The sequence below is a fragment of the Garra rufa genome, chromosome 24 (assembly GCF_049309525.1).
Source record: "Garra rufa chromosome 24, GarRuf1.0, whole genome shotgun sequence".
Classification (NCBI taxonomy): domain Eukaryota; kingdom Metazoa; phylum Chordata; class Actinopteri; order Cypriniformes; family Cyprinidae; genus Garra; species Garra rufa.
Genome location: NC_133384.1, coordinates 38,146,566 through 38,170,713, shown reverse-complemented (window position 1 = coordinate 38,170,713; position 24,148 = coordinate 38,146,566). Strand labels below are relative to the sequence as shown.

General features: G+C 33.3%; 1 protein-coding gene across 1 annotated transcript in view; it reads right to left on the bottom strand.

Annotated features, from left to right (window-relative positions):
• LOC141300378 (sodium channel protein type 3 subunit alpha-like) overlaps positions 1 to 24,148 on the bottom strand; it is a 49,575-nt gene that overhangs the window by 21,338 nt on the left and 4,089 nt on the right. Inside the window, exons 2-8 of the mRNA XM_073830651.1 lie at positions 21,696 to 21,986; positions 21,406 to 21,547; positions 19,846 to 20,043; positions 17,106 to 17,270; positions 12,863 to 13,216; positions 5,643 to 5,751; positions 49 to 287 (exon numbers count right to left, since the gene is read on the bottom strand). Coding sequence (XP_073686752.1) covers positions 49 to 287; positions 5,643 to 5,751; positions 12,863 to 13,216; positions 17,106 to 17,270; positions 19,846 to 20,043; positions 21,406 to 21,547; positions 21,696 to 21,986 — 1,498 coding nt within the window. The remainder of the gene's footprint in view (positions 1 to 48; positions 288 to 5,642; positions 5,752 to 12,862; positions 13,217 to 17,105; positions 17,271 to 19,845; positions 20,044 to 21,405; positions 21,548 to 21,695; positions 21,987 to 24,148) is intronic.

The following is a 24,148-nucleotide window of genomic DNA, read 5'->3' as shown; positions in this document are numbered from 1 at the left end:
ATACATCAATATCAACAAACAAAACAAAATATAATAGTAAATGCTCACCAGGTTGCCCACAGACAGCATGCGGTTGAACTCGTCTGTCATGGGATAGTGCTCCAGAGCCATGAAGAGCGTGTTGAGAACGATGCAGATAGTGATGGCCAGATCCAAGAACGGATCGTTCACCATGAACTTCACCCACTCCTTCACCTTTAGCCAGCCGGGGCAACAAATCCACACCAGATACTTGTGTGCAAACACGTACCAGCATGGATGACACTTCTGCTGCGCCTCCTCAAGCTCTGTCAGCATAAAAACAACCAGCGGTGAAAAAAATTTCTCATGCATTCTTAAAAACAAAGCTTCATTTGGTTCCTTTTCTGCATAGGGTTTTTGGACTGACCATGCATGTCTCTTTATGCTTCATTATAAACTCGTCAGATCACTCTGCTGAGTACTATTGACGTTTGAGATTCTTTAAAACACCACAAATGCTTAGTTAAAAAGTTAAAAAGGTACTGTTTCTATGGCATCAAACCAGCCATTTTACTAATGTCAACCATTTTGTACCCAGTCTATAAACCCCGCCCTTCAAAGACATGTCAGCCAATCTGATGCCTGCAAGCCTGCAGGTGCACAATGATTGACAGGTGTCTAGTGTTTCTCATAGGCTCTCCATGTAGTTTGTTCCTGGTTGAAAAATGCATTGTAGGTTTATTTCTCACAACTCGTTTCACTGATGTCTGTCAGGTAGGAGGAATTTAATGCATAATATTAAAGGGTAAATTTGTTGTAATGTAAGAATGGACTGTTTACCTGTCGTGATGAATATGTTAAATCAAAACATTTGCATAAACCATTAGAGGCCTTATGATTCAGTGTGATTTTACAGTCTGTTTAGCTTGCACATTAAAATGTGTTTTTTTGCCAATGCTGTACAAATGTTTCAGTTCATTTGCATTCAATGACTACTGGAACTGATTTAGACAAAAGCGTCATTTACAGCTCAGCACTGAAATTCTTGGCTTGTTGCAAACACCACATGAATAGGTCACGATGAAAGGTTTGCATGTTGTTTTTCTACCCAACCGAGGTTGAATCACACTTCACAAGTGAGGACGCGTGTTTCGGAGGAACCTGTAAGCGTTCTAATGAGAAATGAGACAGAGACGGACATCTTGTGTCTCTAGATTTGGCTCTGTGGCGGTAATGTGCTACTAACTCCTGCGATGAGCCGCTGCGGTGGTGTGATGGACCACAGCGGGTGCAGTCGACCTGTCAGCCTTTATTTCATCCTCCACAAGAGAAACTGACCAACAAACAGACCTTCACTTAACACTACGTTCACCTTAACACAGCAGGAACTACACTGCACATGACGTGTAACGTTGTTTGTGAGTATTCATGTTGAACTATGAGAATTTTTTTTTTTTTTGTTAATTCAATTATAATATAAAAGAGTAAATGATTATTTAAATTACTATGTAATTTTATTTTACAAATATATTAATTTAAAATGCATGCATGATGTTAACTTTCATCACTTTAGTGTTGCACGCCTGCAGTCTAGATAGTTAGCTGATTATATTTTACCATACATTTATTTATGGCTTTTTCAAATATGTGCCTGTGTGGTTGCTAGGGTGTCTGGATTGTATATAGGGGGTTTCTATGGTGTATGCATTGTTTCTAGGGGGTTGCTCGGGTGTCTGGATTGTTGTTAGGGTATCTGTGTTGTTTATATGGGGTTGCGAAGGTATCTGCATTGTTTCTAGGGGTTTGCTAGGGTGTTTGGGCTGTATCTTGGGAATTTCTATTGTGTATGCATATTTTTTAGGGAGTTGCTAGAATCTCTGGGTTGTATCTAAGTTTTTTTAGGTTGTCTGCATGTTTCTAGGGGGTTGCTAGGGTGTCTGGGCTGTATCTAGGGAATTTCTAGGGTGCATGTGTAGTTTCTAGGGATTTGCTAGGGGGTTTGGGTTGTATCTGGGAGGGGGGGGGGTTATGGTGTCTGCATGTTTCTAGGGGGTTGCTAGGGTTTCTGGGTTGTATCTAGGGGATTTCTAGGGTGCATGCATAGTTTCTAGGGAATTGCTAAGGTATCTGCATTGTTTCTAGGGGATTGCTAAGGTGTCTGTGTTGTTTCTAAGGGGTTGCTAGGGTGTCTGGGCTGTATCTAGGGAATTTCTAGAGTCCATATGTAGTTTCTAGGGAGTTTCTAGGGTGTCTAGGCTGTATCTAGGGAATTTCTAGGGTGCATGTGTAGTTTCTAGGGATTTGCTAGGGGGTCTGGGTTGTATCTGGGGGGGGGGGGTTTATGGTGTCTGCATGTTTCTAGGGGGTTGCTAGGGTTTCTGGGTTGTATCTAGGGGATTTCTAGGGTGCATGCATAGTTTCTTGGGAGTTGCTAAGGTATCTGCATTGTTTCTAGGGGATTGCTAAGGTGTCTGTGTTGTTTCTAAGGGGTTGCTAGGGTGTCTGGGCTGTATCTAGAGAATTTCTAGAGTCCATATGTAGTTTCTAGGGAGTTTCTAGGGTGTCTGGGCTGTATCTAGGGAATTTCTAGGGTGCATGTGTAGTTTCTAGGGATTTGCTAGGGGATCTGGGTTGTATCTGGGGGGGGGGGGTTTATGGTGTCTGCATGTTTCTAGGGGGTTGCTAGGGTTTCTGGGTTGTATCTAGGGGATTTCTAGGGTGCATGCATAGTTTCTAGGGAGTTGCTAAGGTATCTGCATTGTTTCTAGGGGATTACTAAGGTGTCTGTGTTGTATCTAGGGGATTTCTAGGGTCCATATGTAGTTTCTAGGGAGTTGCTAGGGTGTCTGGGCTGTATCTAGGGAATTTCTAGGGTCCATATGTAGTTTCTAGGGAGTTGCTAGGGTGTCTGGGTTGTATCTAGGGGATTTCTAGGATGCATGTGTAGTTTATGGGAGCTGCTAGGGTGTCTCCATGTATCTAGGGGGTTGCTAGGGTTTCTGAGTTGTCTACTGGATTTATAGGGTGCATGTGTAGTTTAAATGGAGCTGCTAGGGTGTCTGGGTTGTATCTATAGTGTTTTTAGGCTGTCTGTGTTGTTTCTAGGGGGTTGCTCAGATGTCTGGGTTGTTTCTATGGAGCTGCTAAGGTATCTGCATTGTTTCTAGGGGATTGATAAGGTGTCTGCATTGATTCTAAGGGGCTGTATCCAGGGAATTTCTAGGGTGCATGCATAGTTTATGGGAGTTGCTAGGGTGTCTGGGTTGTATCTAGAGGATTTTTAGGGTATCTGTGTTGTCTCTGGAGGTTGCTAAGGTGTCTGTGTTGTATCTAGGGGGGGTTTAGGGTGCATGCATGTTTCTGTCTGGGTTGTTTCTATAAAGTTGCTAAGGTATCTGCATTGTTTCTAGGGAGTTGCTAGGGTGTTCTAGGGTTTTTAGGGTACTGTGTTGTCTCTAGGGGGTTGCTCTGGTGTCTAGGTTGTTTCTATGGGGTTGCTAAGGTGTCTGTGTTGTATCTAGGGGGTTTTAGGGTGCATGCATGTTTCTAGGAAGCTGCTAGGCTGCCTGGGTTGTATGTTTCTAGGAAGTTGCTAAAGTATCTGCATTGTTTCTAGGGGGCTTGCTAGGGAGTCTGAATTGTTGCTAGGGTGACTGAGTTTTTTCTCTGGGGTTGCTAAAGTATCTGCATTGTTTCTGGGGGATTGCTCAGGTAGCTGGATTGTTTCTAGAGGATTTCTAGTATGCCTGCATTGTTTCTAGTATCTGCATTGGTTCTAGAGGGTTGCTAGGGTGTCTGCATTGTTTCTTGGGGGTTGCTAGGGTGTCTGAGTAGTTGTGAGGACACTGCTAGTGTTGATTTGCAGTTGCTACGGCTTTCTGGATTTTCTCAAAAGTTACCTTGTGATTTCTAGGTTGCTTGAGTGTCTGGATTGTTTCTAGGCAGTTGCTAGAGTGTTACTAGGTTAGTTGTTGAGGCAAACAGAGACTTGTGTTACCATTTGTGTTTAGTCTTGAGCTACTCATTATTTAGGTTCTAACTGTAGTACTGTTAAGTAGTTTTATTTAGTTATAAAATCATTAATGTACTAATGTAATAAATGAATGTACTTCTGTCACAGCACATGGGAATTAAAACTCTGCACAGTGCAAAATTCAGGCCCTGAAGTAAAACCATGATGGAAACTATGATTACCACGGTAAAAGGAACGTCTCAGTATTTTTGCAATACGGCTGTTCCAGTGTCAGCATATTTATATACAAATAAATCAGTAAGCGGTAGCTGGCAATCTATCATACACGTATGTAAGCATCATCTGACATAACGTGCTCATTACAGTAAATTTGGCCTGCTGCTGTCCTGCCGTGTCAGCTTTCACATGCGTGATAATGAGGATTGGCATTTTCTTATGCTAGCAGATCTAAACTCAGACCCTGTGAGCTCAGGCCGTCTACTGTTAGCAACTTTTGTGCTGACCAATCAAGAGTCCAGAAAAGACTGAGGAATATGGGCCACTTTTGTTCACAGGTGACATTTCTCATCCTCCATTGAGGAGAGCACACTAACCATATGACACAAAACAGTCTTCGATTAATTTTGATGAAGAATGCTGATGTTTTTACTTAAAAAGATGCCAATAATCTCATGTTTATCCATGTAGCTTCACTATATTATAATGATAACTATGTCAGCAAAGAAAATTACATTAGCATTGCTTTAAATGCTCACAATCTTTCAGGTAATTTCTGATTGGCTGTCAATGTTTTCATCACTCTCAAAGTGATTCCAATGTTTCTCTGCGTCATCATTGTTAATAGTTGTGGTGTGTACTTTACTATTCTCGTAGAATTAAAACAATTATTAAAACGTTATAGTTGTCGTCCTTGGCATGAGCGAGCCTTGAATGATAACTATAGCGATAATTAGCATCCACATCAGCAAACAATAAAATTCTGTTTATTATTAGCGCACTGCCGTTTTGTCTTCTGCCACTTTAAATACTAAATTTGGTTATTATTAATTTTGTTAAACTCGGGTAAATTCTGATTGGCTGTTAATGTTTTATTGTTCATCAGCTGGGGAAAAAGTATTTCCAGTGATATCGTTCCTCTCTTTTGAGGACATTTCTGTTATTATAGAAATAAATCGATTTTTAAAACTTTGTTATCTATAGTTATCGTCCATGGTCTGAATGAGCCCAGCAGGAACATAGCAAACGATGAAAATGAATTCATCACTTGATTTATTTATACACAAACTTCTACAGGCGGTCTACTTATTCGTTTCCTAAAACACTTTGTCCCGATGGGCATAGCAGATCTGAAACTGCGAGGACATTCTGTTACGCTATTATTTATTCGCTAAAACGCTCAGGGAAGAGTCTGGCTTCTTGTGCTGCCCAGGTGATGTCACAGTCTGGCTGTGTCATGATGAAGCAGCAGTGGGGAGGGTTACACCTTTCCTCTGAATAACAACAGCGAGCGACGTCTCGGGGGATGATATTAACCGAGAGCAGATGGAGATACTTCTCTTGTCCTCACACGCACCTTGCAGGAAAAGATTTCATGTAGATTTTTTTTGTGCATATGGAGTTGTTTCAGGGTTAATATCTCGTTGTTGGCTCGTGTGTGGTTTGTGTTTGGTTTGTTTTTGTTGTGTAGCCGACAGGCACAGTGTCTTACCTTCCATGGCGTCAGTAATGTAGCTGGTGGCGCTCAGGGCCCGGTCTCGGCCCTCCTGGGGCAGCTGGGGCAGCAACATACTGCTCAGCTCATTGGTGGAGTTGTGTCCCTGAAAAACCAACAACAACAGTCACTTAATGTCTCTCAATAAGGAAATAAACAAAAGCGCATTTATAACACTGTTTGTTTTCCATATCATATCTATCATACAAAAAAATGACCAAGGTTGACCAGGTGATTACTAGGGTGTTGCTATGTAGTAGCTAAGTGTTATTTTAAGCATACTGTGGTTGCTACAACATTGTTGGTGATTGCAGGGGCATTTCTAGTGTCGATGTGCAGTTGCTACTTGTTCTGAATGATTTTTAAGCACACTGATACATACTAGGATGTTTGGGTGGTTGCTAGGGTGTTGCTATGTGGTTTCTGCAGGGTTGTATGATTGACACATTGCCAAGTGGTTGCTAGGGTGTTGCTACAACTTTGGACGATTGCAAGGGTATTGCTGTGCAGTTGTTAAGTGGTCTGGATGATTATAGGCACATTGTTATGCAGTTGCTAGGGTGTTTAAAAGGTTTCTGAGGTGTTGCTAAGTGGTTGCTACAGCATTGTTGGTGATTGCAAGGGCATTCATAGTGCTTCTGTGCAGTTGCTACCTGTTCCGAATGACTTTTAAGCAGATTGATATGTGTTATGGTGTTTGGGTGGTTGCTAAGGTTTTGCTATGTGGTTGCTGGGGTATTTGGGTGATTGCTAAGGTGTTGCTGTGTGGTTGCTACATGTTTTAAAAGATTTTAAGCACACTACTATTCGTTAGTATAGTAGTTTAGTCGTTAAGTTGTTGCTATGTGGCTGATAGGGTATTTGTGTGATTGTTAGGGTGTTGCTATGTGGTTTCTACGTTGTTGTGTGAGTGATTGCAAGGGCATTTGCAAAGTTGCTGTGCAGTTGTTAACTGTTCTGAATCATTTTATGTACACTGCTACGTGTAAGGCTGTTTAGGTGGTTGCTAGGGTGTTGCTATGTGTGGTTGCTACAGTGATGTTGGTGATTGCAGGGGTATTACTAGTGTCACTGTGCAGTTGTTACCTGTTTTTAAGCACACTATTGTTTATAGTTGTTTGGGTGGTTGCTAAGGTGTTGCTGTTTGGCTGCTAGGGCATTTGGGTGATTGCTAGGGTGTTGCTATGTGGTTGCAACAGTCTAGCAGGTAATTGCGAGGGCATTTCTAATGTCATTGTGCAGTTGCTACCTTTTCTAAATAACTTTTAAGCACACGACAGTTTGTTAGGGTGTTTGGGTGGTTTCTAGGGTGTTGCTGTGTGGTTGCTAGGGTATTTGGGTGATCGTTAGGGTGTTGCTATGTGTGGTTGCTACAGTGTAGCAGGTGATTGCAAGGGCATTTCTAGTGTCACTATGCAGTTGCTACCTATTCTAAATTACTTTTAAGCACACTACTGTTTGTTGGGGTGTTTGGATGATTGCTAGGGTGTTGCTAAGTGGCTGATAGGGTGTTTGTGTGATTGCTATGGTGTTGCTATGTGGCTTCCACAATGTTGTGTGAGTGTTTGCAAGGGCATTTGTAGAGTTGCTCTGCAGTTTCCAACTATTCAGAATCATTTTTAAGCACATTGCTATGCGTAAGGGTGTTTGGGTGGTTACTAGGGTGTTGCTATGTGGTTGCTAAGGTATTTGGGTGGCTGCTACAGTGTTGTTGGTGATTGCAGGGACATTTCTAGTGTCACTATGCAGTTGCTACCTGTTCTTAATGATTTTAAGCACACTACTGTTTATTAGGGTGTTTGGATGGTTGTTAGGGTGTTGCTATGTGCCTGATAGGGTATGTGTGTGATTTTTAGGGTGTTGCTATGTGGCTTCCACAATGTTGGGTAAGTGTTTGGAAGGGCATTTGCAGAGCTGCTGTGCAGTTGTTAACTGTTCTGAATCATTTTAAGCACATTGCTATGTGTAAGGGTGTTTGGGTGGTTACTAGGGTGTTGCTATGTGATTGCCACAGTGTTCTCTGTGATAGTAAAGGCATTGCTGTGCAGTTCCTAAGCATTCTGAATGACTTTAAGCACTTTTATGTGACTAGGTGGTTGCTACATGGTTACCAGGGTGTTGCTATGTGGCTTCCACAATGTTGTGTGAGTGCTTGCAAAGGCATTTGTACAGTTGCTTTGCAGTTTCCAACTATTCTGAATCCTTTTGAGCACATTGCTATGTGTAAGGGTGTTTGGGATGTTACTAGGGTGTTGCTATGTGGTTGCTAAGGTATTTGGGTGGTTGCTACAGTGTTGTTGGTGATTGCAGGGGCATTTCTAATTTCACTATGCAGTTGCTACCTGTTCTAAATGATTTTAAGCACACTACTGTTCATTAGGGTGTTTGGATGGGACATTTGTAAACGCATTGTGCTGCTGTGCGGTTGTTAGGTGTTCTGAACAATGTTGAACACCATTTCCATGAGATTGCCACAGTGACTAGGTGGTTGCCAGGGTGTTATTATGTGGAGTTACTATGAGGATAGCTCCACCCTCAATTCTCTCTGATGTTCTTGTCTCTATATAAGGCTCAGCAAACACAATAGTTCATATGATATTATTGACTGAGCAAAAACACACACACACACACACACATTAATCTGCAACGCTCATAATGTCATTTAAAAATCAATTCTGTTTAGTGCACAACAAAAGCCTAATAAAAGCAGCGATTAACCCTCAGCAGCAGATGTCTTCAGTGATAATGGGTGTTTTGGGAAAAGCTTTAATTTTTGTCAAACGCTTTTACCCGTTTGTTGTCTCAACGTTAGCCATTTTAATGTGTTTAATCTAAGGTCGTCGAGTCAATGATATGATGTCTGTCTGTAACAATGACCCTCTGATTATATAATGTGTTTTTGATCGCAGGTAATCAAAGGAATGACGCAGGAGCGCTCCGTCGCACCCACCAGAACGCCCACTCCCGCTGTTCAGACGAGCGGGAAACACCGCCGTGTGTGTCTGTGTGTGTGTGTGTGTGTGTGTGTGTGAGAGAGAGAGAGAGACACCGCTGCTGCGACTCTTATTCAACATCTGTTGCTATGTTGCCATGACTACATCGCCAAGACAACAGGGTATCCGTACCTCCATCACACAGTCCAGACAGTTTTCAGACTCCTTTCCTTTCTGAGTAATTCAGATATTTCTGGCAGGATGTCATACTTTCCATTTCAAAAGCTCATATGAAAGAAAGAATGCTTTAAATATACCACAAAATCACTCTCCACTCTCTAGACTTTACCTGTCTCTTTACATGCATCGTACAGTATGCACCTACAGTATGGAAGAAATCACTTATGGAACAGATGCGTGCACTAATTGCTAATTAAGCATGCACTGCATTTGTTTTCAATCTGAGGCAGTATATGGCATCTAAAGAGGTTCATATGGCGATCAGTGCCATTGAGTACACTGATAACACAACATTCTGGGAAGTGTACGTGTGTTTCCAGGGAAAAGCAACAGCGGCATCTCACTCCAATCACAGAGCTCTCACTGCACACTCTGAGTCATGTTTTGATTATATGTCACATGTTAAATATGGCTGTGCTCTGTGTGTGTGTACAGATAAAATAGAGATGTAGAACAATAAACTGTGCATACCTGTTCAGAACATGTCTGGGATGCATTGCATTTCACCCCAAATTAAAATTGAAAATGTATTATATTTGTACATTAATTTCTTTTTATTTGTTTTTTTTTTTTTAATATAATTTTCTATATATTTCTATATTCTAATAAAATAATATTTTTTATTATTAATATAAAATTGTAATATTTATAATAATAATAATAATAATAATAATAATAATAATAATTAAAAAAATAAAATGTATTTTTATTTAAATTTATTTTTTACAATTTTTTTAAATTTATGTATATTATTATTAATTTATTTATTCTTTTGCAAAATCTTTTACATCCTCCTAACTTCCAAATTTTTTTTAAATTATTAATATTATTGTTTTAATATTTATAAAAATTATAATAATTATTATTAGTAGTAGTAGTAGTAGTAGCAGCAGCAGTAGTAGTATTAAAAATAAATTTATTTAAAAAAATAGAAAATTCATTTTTTTTGTTTTGTTTTTTTATTAATTTTGGTTTAAAAAATATTATTATTATTATTATTATTATTTGTTTTTATTTATTTAGTTATTTTTTGCAGTTTCTTTATTTTCTTTGTAGATTTTGGGGTGAAATATCAAATTGAACGATTACAATTTTCTATATTTTTCTATATTTTAATAAAAGTATATTTTAAATTATTATAATTATTGTTATTATTAATATCATGATGTTTAACTGTCTAATAACCATGATGGTTAACTACATGATGATATTAAAATTATTATATCATACAAAAGCATTAAAAACTTAAGATTTACTCAAAAATAATTCATTAAATTGATCAAAAGTGACAGAATATATATATATAATTATTATTTTTATTTTTTATTAAAAACTTATTTTTTTTACAAAAATATGAAGAAAGACATTAATAAAAATAAATAAATAAATATACATTTTTATTTATTAAAAAAGGGCTTTTTTACTACCATTAAATTAATTGCATAATGCAACACAAATCTCTTAATGCAAAGTATGATTTCTAATTTTTACCTTTTGATTCTGTGCTGAAAAATGACCTGCTCATGGTCTTACAGCTTTTTGACAGATGCAATCCATGCAATATCCTTGCAATATCTTCTGTACTGTAAAAATCATTCGATTACTGCTGCTTTCAGCTTAATACCTGATAATGCAAAATGTCTAGACAACAAAAAAAATCCATAATATCTGTTGGTCCCGAGACTTATTGCATTAAAACAACCTGAGTCTTTGTATCAGAGTTATTCCATTTGATGCACAGACAAATGAATGTTAAATGCAGGACAGAGCAGAGAGCTGGAGGTTCTTATGCAACACAGCCTGTTTGCAGCCGACTAATAAAATAAAAGAACTCGTCCAAATCAGCTCAGAGAAGGCAAGAGCTTAATGCATATTATCAGCGTGACTGACAGCAATAGAAGAACTGACTGTATGAATATACTGTAATGCACACAGCGCAGCGCTCAGCTCACAGACAGGAGCTCTTATATTCGTCCTTGAAGAAGATGACAAGGTTTCTGGGAAACATTCCACTGATTTGTCATATAACACTTAACCCTCAGTTATTGCATGTGTTAAACTACCAACAAACCTTGGGTTAGACAATGTTGACCGGAGAATCTCACAAAAAATATCTTGGTCAATATTATATATTTTATTTTATTTTTATTTTTTTATTATTATTATTATTTTTTAATTTAATATAAAATTTCATTTATTATTATTATTAATATTTTTGTTTTTCAAAAAAAATATAATTATTATAATTTTATTATTCTTTTATTTATTATTATTCTTTTTTAAAAATAGCTTTCACAAAAATATAAAAACTGACATTGATAATAATCAGAAATGTCACAGGAATTAATTATATTTTAAAAGATATCAAAATAGAAAACAGTTGTTTTAAATTGTAATAATATTTTAACATTTTGAATGTATTTTTGAGCAAATAAATGCAAACAAATTCTGCCTTGGTGGGCAAAAGAGACTTTCAAAGAAAAAAATGAACATTTAAATATTGTAACATAGAAATGATAGAAATAAAGAATATAGAATGATAGAAATAATGAATTATCTCCAGACCATAGCAATAAAAACATTATACAATTATACATTATATAAATTTAATAATAATAATAATAATAATAATAATAATAATACATTATTTATTTTATTATTAATCAATAATGATTAATATTTAAGTTTTGATGTTTTATTATTATTGTTATTATAATCAATACTAACCTCCAAACTTTTAAACGCTAGGGAATATTGAAATATAGAATTAATTTAAATTATTTCATTATTTTGGCACATAATCACTAACATAGCAATAAAAACACTTAATAAGAACACTTATTATATTAATAATACATTGATATTTATTTTTATTAATCAATAATAATAAAAAAATCATTTTTATTTTGTTTCTGTTTTTTATTATTATTATTATTATTATTATTAACAACAATAATAATAATAATAATAATAATAATAATAAAATCCAAACTTTTGAACGCTAGTGAATATTTAAATCTAGAATTAATTTAAATTATTTCTATATTTTGGTGCATAATCTTCTTCTTCTTCTCATTATTATTATTATTATTATTATTATTATTATTATTATTATTATTAATAATAACCTCCAAACTTTTGAATGCTAGTGAATATTTAAATATAGAATTCATAATTTATTTCTATATTTTGGCACATAATCACTAGACCATAGCAATAAAAACAGTATAAGAATTCAATAATAATAATAATAATAATAATACATTATTATTAATTTTTATTATAATAATTATTAATAATTCTTGTTTTTGTTGTTGTTTTTAGGTAATTTTTATTTTTATTATTATTATTATTATTATTATTATTAAAGTTTATATTATTGAATCTATATTATTATTTATTATTATTATTAATAATAATAATAATAATAATAATAATAATATTGTTAAAGTTTGTATTATTAATCAATAACTATTAATTATTATAGTTGTTGTTAAGGTTATTATTATTATTAATAGTTATTATTAATAATAATAATATTGTTAAAGTTTGTATTATTAATCAATAACTATTATTAATTATTATAGTTGTTGTTAAGGTTATTATTATTATTATTATTATTATTATTAATAATAATAATAGTTATTATTAATAATAATAATAATAACTATTATTATTATTATTATTATTATTTAATAATTTATTATTATTATTATCATTATTATTATTATTACAATAGTATAGTTTCAGATCAAGTTTGCCAAACTGTTCATTGTTATTTATTAATAAATGTATCAATTAATGGCATAAGTGATTGACAAATTAAGCAAAAAAAGTTACAAAAGTATCAGTTAAACTCGTCAGAAGTGTCTAGACATTTCTTGATGAGACTGATCCTGACTCATTTCTCCCCAGGAGCGGATTCCAGCTGCGGTTCTTCATCTATAGATCCAGAGCGACTCTTACGTGACGCACAGCTGCTTCATTACAAATCAGTCATGCTGTTTCCAATTTATGGGCCTCGAGAAGCACAAAGTCACTTACGCTTTCCTCTTTGACCTTCTCCATGGTGCAGGTGGGCAGCGGCAGAGGAGACAGCGGCCCCTGGCCCGAGATGCCGTTCTGGTCCATGGCCACGAAGAGCTTCCCGTTGATGTTGAGGCTCGGGAAGAAGAACTGCGAGCTGTGGCTGCAGGTGCTCTGAGCGCTGGTCCGTCTCCTGCTCCAGGGCAGAGCCAGCGAGCCGCCGCGGCTGTCCGAATCGCCGTGATTGCTGAACTCGTCGTCCGCGAAATCCAGCTCCGAGTCTTTGTTCGGCGGACGGAAGTTGAAGATGCTGACCTGACTCTCCCGTCTGGCCCGTAACGACAGAGTGCGGACCAGCAAAGAGTGCGTTTGCTAGAAGAAAAACATAAACTTTGAAGCTGGCTTAAGAAGGCCTGACCAGAAAGTTTATAAAATAGTTTTTTTAAGTTTTAAAAGTTTTGACTGTTTTCAGTCTGAAATAGATTAAAGTTTAAACTTTGACTGTTTTAAAGGCAAGATAGATGGATGATAGATGGATGTACAGCAAGGTAAAAGCATGCTGCTAGCATGTTGTTAGCATGTTTCTAGCTTGATTAGCAAGTTATTAGCATGCTTCTAACATGATTAGCCAGTTACTCTCATGTTGCTAGCATGTTGTTAGCATGTTTCTAGCTTGATTAGCAAGTTATTAGCATGCTTTTAACACGATTAGCCAGTTACTCTCATGTTGCTAGCATGTTGTTAACATGTTTTAGCATGTTGTTAGCATGTTTCTAGCATGATTAGCAAGTTATTAGCATGTTTCTAACATGATTAGCCAGTTACTCTCATGTTGCTAGCATGTTTTAGCTTGATTAGCATGTTTCTATCATGATTAACAAGTTATTAGCATGCTTTTAACATGATTAGCCAGTTACTCTCATGTTGCTAGCATGTTTTAGCATGTTGTTAGCATGATTAGCAAGTTATTAGCATGCTTCTAACATGATTAGCCAGTTACTCTCATGTTGCTGGCATGTTTTAGCTTGATTAGCATGTTTCTAGCATGATTAGCAAGTTATTAGCATGTTTCTAACATGATTAGCCAGTTACTCTCATGTTGCTAGCATGTTTCTAGCATGATTAGCAAGTTATTAGCATGCTTCTAACATGATTAGCCAGTTACTCTCATGTTGCTGGCATGTTTTAGCTTGATTAGCATGTTTCTAGCATGATTAGCAAGTTATTAGCATACTTCTAACATGATTAGCCAGTTACTCTCATGTTGCTAGCATGTTTTAGCTTGCTTAGCATGTTGTTAGCATGATTAGCCTATTGTTAGCAAGATTAGCATGTTAATGTGTTTTTAACATGATTAGCATGTTGGTAGCATGTTGTTGGTATGATAACAAGTTACTAGCATGTTGTTAGCGTAATTCTAACATGCTTTGAAGTTGGCTTAAAAAAGATGACCAGAAAGTTTGAAAAGTTTGATTAGCCAGTTACTCTCATGTTGCTAGCATGTTTTAACATGATTAGCATGTTTCTAGCCTGATTAACAAGTAATTAGCATGCTTCTAACATGATTAGCCAGTTACTCTCATGTTGCTAGCATGTTTTAGCTTGCTTAGCATGTTGTTAGCATGATTAGCCTATTGTTAGCAAGATTAGCATGTTAATGTGTTTTTAACATGATTAGCATGTTGGTAGCATGTTGTTGGTATGATAACAAGTTACTAGCATGTTGTTAGCATAATTCTAACATGCTTTGAAGTTGGCTTAAAAAAGATGACCAGAAAGTTTGAAAAGTTTGATTAGCCAGTTACTTTCGTGTTGCTAGCATGTTGTTAGTGTTTCTAACATGTTCAGCATGTTGCTAGAATGTTAGTATAAGTTACTAGCATGCTGTTAGCATGATTAGCATATTGTTAGCATGATTAACATGTTGCTAGTATGATAAGTAGGGGTGTGGCTATATACCGGTATTGGCGATAATAACCACAATATTTAAATGGAACACTTATAATAGCCTACTCCTGCTGCAGTACCTGGTTGACCCCACAGGTGGCAGTATTGCGCCTTAACGCTGACACCTGTCAAACAAGAAGAAGATGCATCGCACTACTCTGAGAAGAACCATGTTCAATATTATACAGACAGTAAGTTGCCATTATTTTACTAGTTACTAACATTATAAGCATGATTCTAGCATGATTAGCATGTTACTAATACATTGTTAGAATGTTACTAGCATGAATAGCACGTAACTAGCATGTTGTTACATGATTTTTAATAGCACGTTACTAGCATGTTGATAGCATGATTAACATGTTACTAGCGTGTTGCTAACATGTTTAGGATGTTGTTACCATGTTGTTAGCATGATTTGCAAGTTACTAGCATGTTAACATGATTCTGGCATGATTAACTAGTTACTAATATGTTTCTAGCAAGATTTTAATATTATTAGCATGTTTTTAGCATGATTAGCATGTTACTAACACATTGTTAGAATGTTACTAACATGTTAGAATGTTTCTAGCATAAATAGCATGTTACTAGCGCGTTGCTTGCATGCTTCTAACGTGTGTTAGCATGATTAGCATGTTGTTAGCATGTTTCTAGCATGATTAGCATGGTGTTGCATGTTTTTAACATGATTAGCAAGCTACTAGCATGATTGTAATTGCTAGGTTTTGCTAGTGATAGATAGATAGATAGATAGATAGATAGATAGATAGATAGATAGATAGATAGATAGATAGATAGATGGATGGATAGAGAAGAATAGAGAGATAGATAGATAGATAGAGAAGAATAGAGAGATAGATAGATAGATAGATAGATAGATAGATAGATAGATAGATAGATAGATAGATAGATAGATAGAGAAGAATAGAGAGATAGATAGATAGATAGAGAAAAATAGTTAGATAGATAGAGAGATAGATAGATAGATAGAGAAGAATAGAGAGATAGATAGATAGATAGAGATAGATAGATAGGTAGAGAAGAATAGATAGATAGATAGATAGATAGATAGATAGATAGATAGATAGATAGATAGATAGATAGATAGATAGATAGATAGATAAAGAAGAATAGTTAGAGAGATAGAGAGATAGAGAAGAATAGATAGATAGATAGATAGATAGATAGATAGATAGATAGATAGAGAAGAATAGTTAGATAGATAGAGAGATAGATAGATAGAGAAGAATAGATAGAGAAGAATAGATAGATAGATAGAGAGATAAATAGATAGAGAAGAATAGATAGATAGATAGATAGATAGATAGATAGATAGATAGATAGATAGATAGATAGATAGATAGATAGATAGATAGATAGATAGATAGATAGATAGATAGATAGATAGAGAAGAATAGATAGATAGATAGATAGAGAGATAGATAGATAGAGAAGAATAGTTAGAGAGATAGAGAGATAGAGAAGGATAGATAGATAGATAGATAGATAGATAGATAGATAGATAGATAGATAGATAGATAGATAGATAGAGAAGAATAGTTAGATAGATAGAGAGATAGATAGATAGAGAGATAGAGAAGAATAGAGATAGATAGATAGAGAGATAGAGAAGAATAGAGATAGATAGAGAGATAGATAGATAGAGAAGAATAGTTAGATAGATAGATAGATAGATAGATAGATAGATAGATAGATAGATAGATAGATAGATAGATAGATAGATAGATAGAGAGAGAAGAATAGTTAGATAGATAGATAGATAGATAGATAGATAGATAGATAGATAGATAGATAGATAGATAGATAGATAGAGAGAGAAGAATAGATAGATAGATAGATAGATAGATAGATAGATAGATAGATAGATAGATAGATAGAGAAGAATAGTTAGATAGATAGAGAGATAGATAGATAGAGAAGAATAGAGAGATAGATAGAGAGATAGATAGATAGAGAAGAATAGTTAGATAGATAGAGAGATAGATAGATAGAGAAGAATAGTTAGATAGATAGAGAGATAGATAGATAGAGAAGAATAGTTAGATAGATAGATAGATAGATAGATAGAGAAGAATAGAGAGATAGATAGAGAGATAGATAGATAGATAGATAGAGAAGAATAGATAGATAGATAGATAGATAGATAGATAGATAGATAGAGAAGAATAGATAGATAGATAGATAGATAGATAGATAGATAGATAGATAGATAGATAGATAGATAGATAGATAGATAGATAGATAGATAGATGGATGAGTAGAGTTTGATGGTTTTGGGTTATGAATGTACCTTGATCCCCTCTATAGTGTCTATCTTGGCTGATTTGTCGTTGCTGCCGTCCTCTGTTCCTTCTGACAGCGGTCTTGAGCTTTTCCTCCGGTCCAGATTCCCTTTGCCTTGTGAGGAGAACGGCGACACGTCGGCCGTTAAGATGGACTCGGTTTCTTGTGCTTTCTGAGCCACCTGAGAGACAAAATGTCATAATTGCTTGATTTAAATTATAGTATTATTATTATTTTAATTATTTTATGCCTTTACTGTGAACTGAGAAGCACTGAGAGATGCTGAAAACACCGTAATATAAGGTGCCTGTGTGTAAATGAACACAGTGCTGCTCTTCACACTGAAAACTGACTGTGAAAAGCAGTTTTATATTCCATCAGATAATGAATTACAATAAATAAACTGTCAAACTTTGAAGTTTAAAGTAGTTATAAAAGCCTAAAGTTTGATAGATATGTAGATAGATAAGTTGCTAGCATGTTTCTAGCATGACTAGCATAATGCTAGCAGGTTTACAGCATGATTAACATGTTACTAGCAGGTTTCTAGCATGATTAGCATGTTACTAGCATGTTGCTAGCATGTTGTTAGCATGATTAACAAGTTACTAGCATGTTGCTAGCATGATTAGCATGTAACATTTTTTTAACAAAAGTTGCAAGTTAGTAACATGTAGCACAATTCTAGCATGATTAACATATTACTAGCATGTTGCTAACATAATTTTATCATGATTAGCATGATGCTAGCATATTGTTTGCATGATTATCATGTTGCTAGCATGATTTTATCATGATTAGCATGTTGCTAGCATGTAGTTACCATAATTAGCATGTTACTAGCATAATTTTATCATGATCAGCATGTTGTTAGTATGTTACCATAATTACCATTTTGCTAGCATGATTTTATCACAATTAACATGTTACTAGCATGTTGTCAGCATGATTAGTCAGTTACTAGCATGTTTCTAACATTATTAACATGTTACTAGCATGTTACTATGATTCTAGCACGATTAACTATTTATTAGCATGTTACTAGCATTGTTATCATGGTTAGCATGTTTTACTATCATTTGCAAGTTATTAACATGTTGTTAGCATGGTTAGCATGTTGTTACCATAATTAACATGTTACTAGCATTATTTTATACCGATTAACATATTACTAGCATGTTGTTAGCATGATTAGTCAGTTACTAGCATGTTGCTAGCATGATTTTAACATTACTAGCATGTGGTTAACATGATTAGTCAGTTACTAGCATGTTTCTAACATAGCATGTTTCTAGCATGTTAGCATAATTCTAGAATAATAAACAAGTTGTTAGCATGTTACTAGCATGTTTCTAAAATGATTTGCATGTTACTAGCATGTTAGCATGATTCTAGCATGATTAACAATTTATTAGCATGTTACTAGCATGTTTCTAACATGATTAGCATGTTACTAACACGTTGTTGGCATTATTAGCATGTTACTAGCATGTTGGTAGCTTGATTCTAACATGATTAACATGACTAGCATGTTAGCATGATTCTAGCATTATTATCATCAATTTATTAGCATGTTACTAGCATGTTGGTAGCATGATTCTAACATGATTAACATGACTAGCATGTTAGCATGATTCTAGCATTATTATCATCAATTTCTTAGCATGTCACTAGCATGTTGGTAGCATGATTCTAACATGACTAGCATGTTTCTAACATGATTAGCATGTTGTTGGCATGATTAGCATGATTCTAGCATTATTATCATAAATGTATTAGCATGTTACTAGCATGTTTTTAACATTATTAGCATGTTACTAAAATGCTGTTGACATTATCAGCATGTTACTAGCATGTCGCTAGCATGTTGGTAGCATGATTCCAACATGACTAGCATGTTTCTAATATGATTAGCATGTTACTAGCATGTTGGTAGCATGATTCTAACATCACTAGCATGTTTTTAACATGATTAGCATGTTACGTTCATGTTAGCATGATCTTAACATGACTAGCATGTTTCTAACATGATTGCATGTTACTAGCATGTTGGTAGCATGATTCTAACATCACTAGCATGTTTCTAACATGATTAGCATGTTACTAGCATATTAGCATAATTCCAGCATTATTATCATCAATTTATTAGCATGTTGGTAGCATGGTCCTAACATGACTAGCATGTTTCTAACATGATTAGCATGTCACTAGCATGTTAGCATGGTTAGCATGTCGCTAGCATGTTGGTAGCATGATTCTAACATGACTAGCATGTTTCTAACATGATTAGCATGTTACTAGCATGTTGCTAGCATAGTTAGCTAGTTAGTTTGAATGAGTTTAAATGTCTCAAGAGTCTCAAGGGATTGTGGGAGTTTTGTCAGTTGGCGTTTGAATAGTGTTGGCTCATTTCAACATTCCGTCAATGTAAGTCTATGGGATTTATACATTATTTTTAGGAAAAGCGTTAAGTCGGATCAGTTAGAAAAGATACGGCAACAGGAGTCAGATCAGTCTGAAGATCTGGGCTGAGTTTGTAGAGTTATAGCTTGAGGAAGAGGAGCAGTCAGACATTTTAGTCTCAGGAGAAGAATAATAATATTACGTTTAAATAGCATTTCAGTAAACTGGCTTTCTCAAACCAACTTAATTAGCTTTCCATCAACTCACAAACCCCCTTCAGTTCCCCCCATTAGTGAAACCCAGGTTTAAATGAAGAAATGAAGAGCTGATGTTAGCGTCTGTACCTGCTGTTCTTTCTTGAGCTGTTCCATGGCGAGCTGAAACTCCTGTTCTTTCTGCAGGGCTTCAGCGATGGTGGCCTGGTTCTGCTCCTCATATGCCATCGCCACCACAGCCAGGATCAGGTTCACCAGATAGAAGGAGCCCAGGAAGATCACCACCACGAAAAACACCATGTACGCTTTACCCGCCGAACGCAGCGTCTGTCAGAACAGAAACACTGTTACTGAAGAAAAACTCAAGTGCAATATCTGTTCACACGATTGTAATTAGTGACAGACTGATCAATCAACGCTATTCTGAGTTCATCTACAGTCAGCTCTTCAAAACAGCCTAGGCATTGGATGAAAATTGTTTAATAAAAGTTTAATTTCTACATGCGCTACCATCCAAAGGTTATCCCAAAACATGAAAATAAATTACATTAAATTCTATATTTACATATTCACTACCATACAACATTTTAGGATTTTTCTTTTCATCAAGGCTGCATTTATTTGATCAAAATACAGTAAAAATTGTGAAATATTATTACAGTTTAAAACTACTGTTTGTCATTGTTATATTATTATTATTATTATTATTATTATTATTATTATTATTGCTTTTAACTTTAATTGCAAAAAAAGAAATATATTGCTGTTTGTAAACTACAAATAAAATAAAATCAATATGAAATGTAATTTAAAATTATTATTAAATTTTATTTTATAGGTATAATGCTAATATTTATTCAAATAAATAAATTAATAAATTATTATTATTATTATTGCTTTTAACTTTAATTACACAAAGAAATATATTGCTGTTCCTAAATTCCAAATAAAATCAATATGAAATGTGATATTATTCTGAAATTATTTTCAAATTTATTTTGAAATTTGATTTTAATGCTAATTTATTAAAATAAAAAAATAATTAATTATTTAATAATAATAATAATAATAATAATAATAATAATAATAATAATAATTGCATTTTATTTTTCTGGATTATTTGATGAATAAAAATCACAAGAACCGCATTTATTTGAAATAAAAATATTTTAATCAATAAAAAACTTTATAAATGTCTTTACTGTCACATTTGTAAACTAAATTATTAGTTATTTTTCACTGATTATTTAGATATTATTAAAAGAAAAAAAATGATATATGAATATTTTGATGATTTATATTTCAATTATTAAAGCTGTACATATATATAACTTTATTATATATTTAATACAATTACCAAACCACAAATTGTAATGTATACATGTAAATAATATATTTATACATTTTATTATTTATTTTTTATCAAATATTAAATATTTTATATTAAATGCAAAGCAATAAATATTATGTTTTACATTTTATTAAATAAACACAGTAACCCCTGATATTTCTAATATCTGTCAATTTTACAAAAACAAACATATTATTTATAATTTTTTATATTATATATTATATATTATATTTCTTTAAAAAAAATACATCTCATAATAAATGTATGTCATTCATTTACCAATGAAGATTGTAATGCTTGAATGTGACATAACAAGAGCGAACAGACAGTCTACTAACGTGATGATAGAGGTTTTCCCAGTAATCCTGCGTCATGAGTCTGAAAAGCGAAAGAAAAGCCCATCCGAAGGTGTCGAAGCTGGTGTAGCCGTAGTTGGGGTTTCGTCCGGTCTTCATACAATCAAAACCATCTGGACATTTGCTGCAGAAAAGCAGAAAATAGGAAAAATCACTGCAAACAGGTCAGTTTGTGATTGTGTACAGGACTTTGTTGTTTATTATGGGACGTCCTGAGAAGCCTGTAACACGTGCGCCAAAGGTGAGCGATGTCTAAACGCTTGCTCTCTGACTAACAGTGTCTCTGAGAGGCTGGTGGCGCCAGCGGTTCGCTCGGTTTCCGGGCCCCGTCTCCGGCAGGCGGCAGCTGGCTCTCAGCGGGCTGGCATGTTGAAAGCGTGAGGGTGCGGGTGACGGCCGCTATCGCGCTCACACACCTCGCCGTGTCCCTGAAGGACGTGCTAATGGACGGGCCCCACTTCAGACGGGTTTGGACGGGGGCCTCGGACCCCTGACGCACTGATACCAACCCATGCTTCCTTTCTCGGGTGCCAGAACGTGCCAGAAAGTGCTCCAGACTGGGACTGTTTACAGCGGAGCGGCTTAGAGTTTAGGCCAAACTTTGTCTGAAAATATGGGTTAGTTCAAATAATCATTTTTATTTTTTTATACAGTAAAAAAATAATAATAAAATAGCCATTTAATCAGTATTTTATCTGTGGTCAACAAAAAAAATATCATCATAGTTTTTAATTTAATCAGTTAAAAAAAAGCTTTAGTGATTATTTACTTTTTATTGAAAGTAGATAAATAAAATAAATAAGAATGATCAATATTTTGGCAGTATTATTTCATCGTGGCTTTTTTTTTTACATTTTATATATTGATTGTTTTGACAGTAAACATGTAAGCAATATTGTTTTATCATGGTTTTAAAATCATTTAATCAGTATTTTTGTCTTTTTTCGACTTTCCATTTATAAATAAATATAGATATATAATTGCATATATAAATAAATATTTTGATGATTTATATTTACATGAAGGAATATTTAGATATAATTTTTTTTCAGATTTTAGCGTTGAAATATATTTATAATGAATAATAATATAATATTTTTATAATATAATATAATATAATATATACTTCTTTGCTTTTTTGGATATGGATATAATGTGAATTTGACCAAATATATTATATATTATTTAAATGTATATTTATTTATCTAAATAATTATTTTTTAAATTATTTCTATTGTATTTATTAATTTAAATAAAATGTATATATTAATTTTAACATTTATATTTATATATATATATATATATATATATATATATATATATATATATATATATATAATATATGCAATAAATACTTATTTTCACATAAAAGTTTTTAATTTTAAATCTAATTTTAAATTTTTTACTTATTTTATTTTATTTTGTATAAATAAATATTAATTTATTTTTGGTCAACATAAATATCAGCATGATTTTAAAATCAACATTTAATCAGCATTTCTGTATATGTTTTTTATTAACTTTGATGAAAAAAAAAAAGATTATTTTAGATTATTTAGTTTTCACTGAAAGTAAATAAATAAAATAAATAAGAATGATCAATATTTAACCAGTATTATTTCATTATGGCTTTAAAATTTTAACATTTTATATATTGATTGTTTTGAAAGTAAAAATATAATATGTAAGCAATATCATTTTTTTTTTTTTACTAATTATTTAGATATTATTTAAAGAAAAATCAGGAATAAATATAAATACATAATTAAATATATATATATATATATATATATATATATAAATATATAAAATAATGAATGTTTCAATGATTTATATTTAAATGAAGAAATATTTAGATCGATTTTTTTCTGGTTTTAGGATTGAAATATATTTTAAAAAATATAATGAAATGTAATATAATATAATATAATATATATAATATAATATAATATAATATACTTTTAAGTTACTTTGCCTTTTTGGATATGGATATAATGTGAATTTGACCAAATATTATATAAATATTATATTATATATTATTTATCAAAATAATTATTTTTATTTTATTATATATTTATTGTATTTATTAAGTAAAACTTATATATTAATTATAACAAATTTTACATATATATATATATATATTTTTTTTTTTTTTAAGTTTATTTTTCTTAATATATAATATATATAAATATAAAATATATACACACAATATAAAATAAATTTAATGAATGTAATAAAGTGCACAAATGAAATTCTTATTTAAGCTATTATTCGACCTAAAAACTACTTAAGTTAATGAATAATTTTTATCAATTTAAAATATTATTTTTAACCAATATTTATTAAATATTATTTAATTATGGCTTTAAAAATTTTTCCCGTTATTTTCTTTTTAAAATAAGTAAAGAAATGATAATTCATTTGTTAAAGTCTTTTTTTTTTTCAAATATATATTTAAAACATTTTATCAACAAAAAAATATTGTTACTTATGAAGTTTGTTTTTATAATTATTTTTGTGTCTCAGTTTTGGTTGACAGTACAAGTTTAAATTCGTTTTTTTTTTTTTTTTTGTATTTTTTGTATTTTTTATTCATTTTATTTTTTTTGCCTAGTGTTCCTGTAAAACTATCTTAACATCCTTAAAACAAGATCAATTTACTTAAAACTGCAAATTTGTTTTTTAGAGAACCGATTAGTCAACAAATATTCTCTAAAAAACAGTC